Source organism: Loxodonta africana, chromosome 7, assembly GCF_030014295.1.
Source record: "Loxodonta africana isolate mLoxAfr1 chromosome 7, mLoxAfr1.hap2, whole genome shotgun sequence".
Classification (NCBI taxonomy): domain Eukaryota; kingdom Metazoa; phylum Chordata; class Mammalia; order Proboscidea; family Elephantidae; genus Loxodonta; species Loxodonta africana.
Window position 1 is genome coordinate 34,296,332 of NC_087348.1, and position 4,694 is coordinate 34,301,025.

At 37.5% G+C, this 4,694-nt stretch overlaps 1 protein-coding gene across 1 annotated transcript; it reads right to left on the reverse strand.

Moving 5' to 3' along the window:
* Positions 1–3,031: 3,031 nt before the first annotated feature.
* LOC100668731 (olfactory receptor 4C12) lies at positions 3,032–4,153 on the reverse strand. The gene has a single exon (XM_003412229.3). It carries the CDS (start codon positions 3,956–3,958, stop codon positions 3,032–3,034), a length of 927 nt encoding a protein of 308 aa, XP_003412277.2. The 5' UTR covers positions 3,959–4,153.
* Positions 4,154–4,694: the final 541 nt, after the last annotated feature.

Here is a 4,694-nt window from a genome sequence, read left to right on the forward strand (position 1 = left end):
GCAAGAGTGAAAAAGTAAAAAGGTAGTAGGGGACAGAATTATCCAGGATGCCTTAGTAAACCATCAATGGTCTTTGGTGGTATATGAAATAACTCATAGGCATTTTGATATTTTTAGAGGAAAACAAAATAATTTAATCCCAAAATAGAGCTTTTAAAGTGCCAATTGGTATATTACTAGCAATTCAAAAGGATATCAAATCCATAAAATAAGATTAGTCTTCTTATTGTAGAAGACTAATCAGAGAACAAAGAGAAGTTCTTGACAGTTAACCATAAGGTTGCCAAAATGAAAAAAAAAATCAGTTATATAGACTGAATAATTGATTGCAAAGATGTAAAATACAATCTGTTAAACTTAATGATATTGCCAAGGAAATAAATGAAAAAATGTGGGAGGGAGTTTTATTTAACAAAATATCTATGTCCACATATGCATATTTGGAATTCCATGAAGGGAAAACAGAAACAGTAAGGAGGAGAGAAAATAATCAAAGGTTGATAAGAGGTGAATGTTTCAGAAATGAATAAAGATATTAGTTTTTACAGTAGAAGAGTTGATCAAGTGCCAATCAGTGTGAATTTAAAAAGACCCACTTCTGGACACACCCTGATAAAATTTAAATATTGCAAGGATAATGAGGAAATATAAGTGTTTTCAGAGAGAAAAAAAGAGTTCACCTTGGAAGGATGAAAGATCAGACTAATATCAGATCTTTCTTCTGGAACACTGGAAATTGCATGAAAAGAGGTTAAAATAAAATAAACAATCAATTGTTGTGTGAGTATAGATCATCATTTATTATGGCTGTTCAACTAATGATCATGTAAGAAACCATCTGGACATGATAGATGGGGAACCTATACAAAGGTTTCTAACTGACATCACCCACTTCCTTGAATTCCTTTCTGTCCAAACTGTATGGGTATCTTTATTAATTTCTTCACAACTCTAGAATGAGTCCAAAGGCACCCTAAGTTGTGCCCCAGGAATCTTTCCAGTCTCCACCCACCATTCAAATTTCTTGATCATCTTGATGTCAGTTATCTGTCTCCTTGCCTTACTGCCAGACTTGATTTCACTAACTTTCGGTTTTCAGTTCTGGCTTTCAACCTAGATGTTATCTACTTTCAGATTTTTTCATAGCTTCACCTTATCTAGCTATTCTTGCCCCCAATCTGGTGCCAAACTCGAATCCACATACAACATCATGAAACCCTTTGATGGGGGAAGAGGCTAGACCCTTCACATTTTGAAGACTGCTACATCCACTGAGCCAGCGAAAAATCAGGGTTAAACTTTTAAATGACAGTAATTTTACCAAGGAAAAAACAAACCTCTCCTTTCAATATTTATGTTCCAGAAAATCACCTCCTTGTTGTTATCCCTCCTTCTTCAATGAAAGGATTAATAAGATACCAAGTATACCTAACAGGAAAATTACATGAAATCATGGCAATAGATCATACATAATCTTTTGATAAATTAGACTGTTTTCATTTACTTTTAGGCTTTATAAGGAAAATGATTACAACTTCTTAATACCAATAAAGAAAGGAAGTTCTTATTTAGGGCTATATAATGAGAAGTGAGTATACAGAATAAGGAATCTTATCATACCCTCAGTTTATGTCTTAGTTCTGCCAGTATCTTGAGATTTGATCAAATAATGCCACATACCTGAGCCTCAATAACCTGTAAAATGGGCTATAGGAATTAAAGATAAAATGTGTGCCCCAGTTATCAGTGTATTGCCTCTCAGCTCCACATACACACTTCATTGCCTGCTCTATGTTAAATAAGATGAACCCTGTAAGCATTTCTTCTTTGCACCTGGCATAATGTTAAGCTTTGTCAATAGAGGGCACTGAAAAGGGCATCTCTTCCTGGTTTTGATAAACTTCTGTCTACAGCTTGCTCTATGTAGCTGCCAGCAGGGTACTGAGGGGGAAGGGGGGTGGTAGAAGAGGGCACTTACAGTGCCGTTCACTGCCATGGAGTTTCAGTGGCAACTGCCATAGACAGTTTCCCGCTGACATTCAGTGCCACCTCTGCAGGCAGATTCCAGTGAACCTCACAGACATCCCTGTGATCAGCTTCCCAGCTTGGCCTATCTGCAGACTGGTGTGGTGTTTTCTGCCAGCCTTGACATCCACCTGCACCCAGGGGGGACGTTGCTGTTTGCCATTACAGCATAGTTCCTTGTCCACCAGCCTTACACACCAGCACCCCAGTGGGAGGCTCCAAGCTTGGCAGTTCCAGGTGAGTTTCTTGCTGCCAGCCTAGGTCTAGATAATGTGGTCTATTTATTGCCCAAGGAAACCCAATAAAATTCCCCACCATCCAGTAGGCTATAATCACACCTTCTCCAAAAGATGGGAATCCCAGCCTTGAGGAAGCAGCCCACATTCTAAGTTTGCTCCTTCCTGGGATACTCTGTCTCTGAGCGCCAGGGTATTATTTACCCCATTATAGTTAATACCCCATTGTAATCAATACCTGATATGACTAATAGCTGAAGGTAAACTTTCCCTTTTCAAATTACATGTGGCCTGTCTCCTGACTGTATCCTAACATGATATGGCCAGTGCTTTTTTTTTTTTTTAATATAATGGCAGCCTTATAGGCATGTGGAAAACAGTATCCTTTTAAATATGCAATCAACATCTAATGAACAAGAAAACTCGCAAGAGAAAATTTGCATTGACAGCAGAATCCAAAACAAATGAATAATATTAAACATGTTATTTTCAATAATCGGCAGTAACCAACATCATTGTGTTACTTAAGATTATTTTAATATCAATCCAACATTCTAGGGTCATACCTTTTAGCTCCTATAAATGTTTCTAGTATCCAGGTCATCAATGAGTATTTATTGAATTGGAATCAGTAAAGTGTGGTGACAGAGTGTGGGGTGGGAGACTTTCTGGATTCCAGTCTTCTCAAAGTATACATCTCCATCTACAGATAAAGAGGGCTGGACTATACTGCCTCTATTACCCCTACCTACAATGCTCACTGATTCTGTTCAATCAGCTGAAATCACTTTTTTGCTCCAGAGCTTCCTCATGGCAGTTTTAATCTCAGTATTTCTGAGAGTATAAATTAAGGGATTTAACATAGGAGCCATCATAGTATAAAAGACAGCCACAGCTTTATCTATGGGCAGAGTCGTCACTGGGCGCAGATACACAAATATGCAGGGCACAAAGCATAAGATGACAACTGTGATGTGAGAGACACAGGTGGAAAGGGCTTTGTGCCTTCCCTCCAAGCTGTGGGCCCTTAGAGAGTGCAGGATGACCACATAGGAGACCATCAAGAGGAGGAAGTTTAACAAGCATATGAATCCACTATTGGCAGCAACAAAGAGACCAAGGGTATGAGTGTCCATGCAGACAAGCTTCAACAAGGGATACAAATCACACATGAAGTGGTCTATGATATTGGGGCCACAGAAGGGCAGCCAGACTGTGAAGAGGATCTGAACAGTTGCATGGAGAAATCCTCCAGTCCAAGCCACTCCTACCAGGAGAATGCACAGCCTGTGGCTCATGATGTTTATGTAGTGCAGGGGTTTACAGATGGCCACATAGCGGTCATAGGCCATCACTGTCAACAGGATGATCTCAGTAGCACCAAAGATGTGTTCTGCATAGGCTTGGGCCATACACCCATTAAAGGAAATCATTTTCTTCTCCTGAAGGGAGTCCACAATCAGCTTAGGAGCTGAAGAAGAGGAATAAACTGTGTCTATCAAAGAAAGGTGGGTCAAGAAGAAGTACATGGGGGAGCTCAGAGCCTGGCTGGTAGTAATAGTAACAACAATAAGTAGATTGCCTGAGAGTGTTACCATGTACAGAACCAAAAATACCACAAACACTAATTTCTGCATCTTTGGGTTCTGTGTAAGACCTATTAAAATGAATTCAGTCACATTCCTGTTATTCTCCATCTATGTGTTACTGGTGATAAATTTCCAGGAACGGATTTTTTCTTACCTAAAAAAAAAAAAGGAGGGAAAAGGAAAACCAGAGAAGAATCAAACAATCCAAAACTCTTGTCTTTTCACAGTACTCTTCCATTCTCTCAGATGATTCCTTCTGTTCCCTAGACTCCCTAGGAATAGGTACCTCGAAACTTCTCTTAGTTGACCCTGTTAGTCTTTTAGTATCCTGACATTTAAAAAATTCTTATGAAACAGAATAGCCAGAAGAAAGGAACAGCTATTCTTAGGATCAGGGTAATCTTTGCAAATTTTCACTTGAACATCGGCATGAGGGAATAATATAGTCATTAAAAGTGATAGTTTTAGAGACTCAAAAGTCTTTAAGTATGTATATAAAATAACATGAATTAAAAAGTACAAAAGAGTCTTTATATCATAATTATAATTTTGTAAATATACTGTAAGTAAAAATGTTAGGGAATAAGAGTTACAGAATTAGTATTTGAAGATTATATATTTTATTTGTATATTTTAAGAATAAAATTCAAATTCAAAAGTTCTATTTATAAAACGTTATGTTTTGTTTTACTTTTAATATAGACATAGAAAAAGTTTGTCAGGGAATAAAATAATACGTAGTACATTTATTCTGACATGTGAAACAATGTGTGAAATTTTACTTATTTATGTTTTTTATTATTTTCCAAATTTCTACAGTTTTCATTATTAAATTTTGCCCAGA

Coding starts and splice junctions, on each gene's coding strand:
- LOC100668731 (XM_003412229.3), bottom strand. CDS start 3,958: ATGGAGAATAACAGGAATGTGACTGAATTCATTTTAATAGGTCTTACA.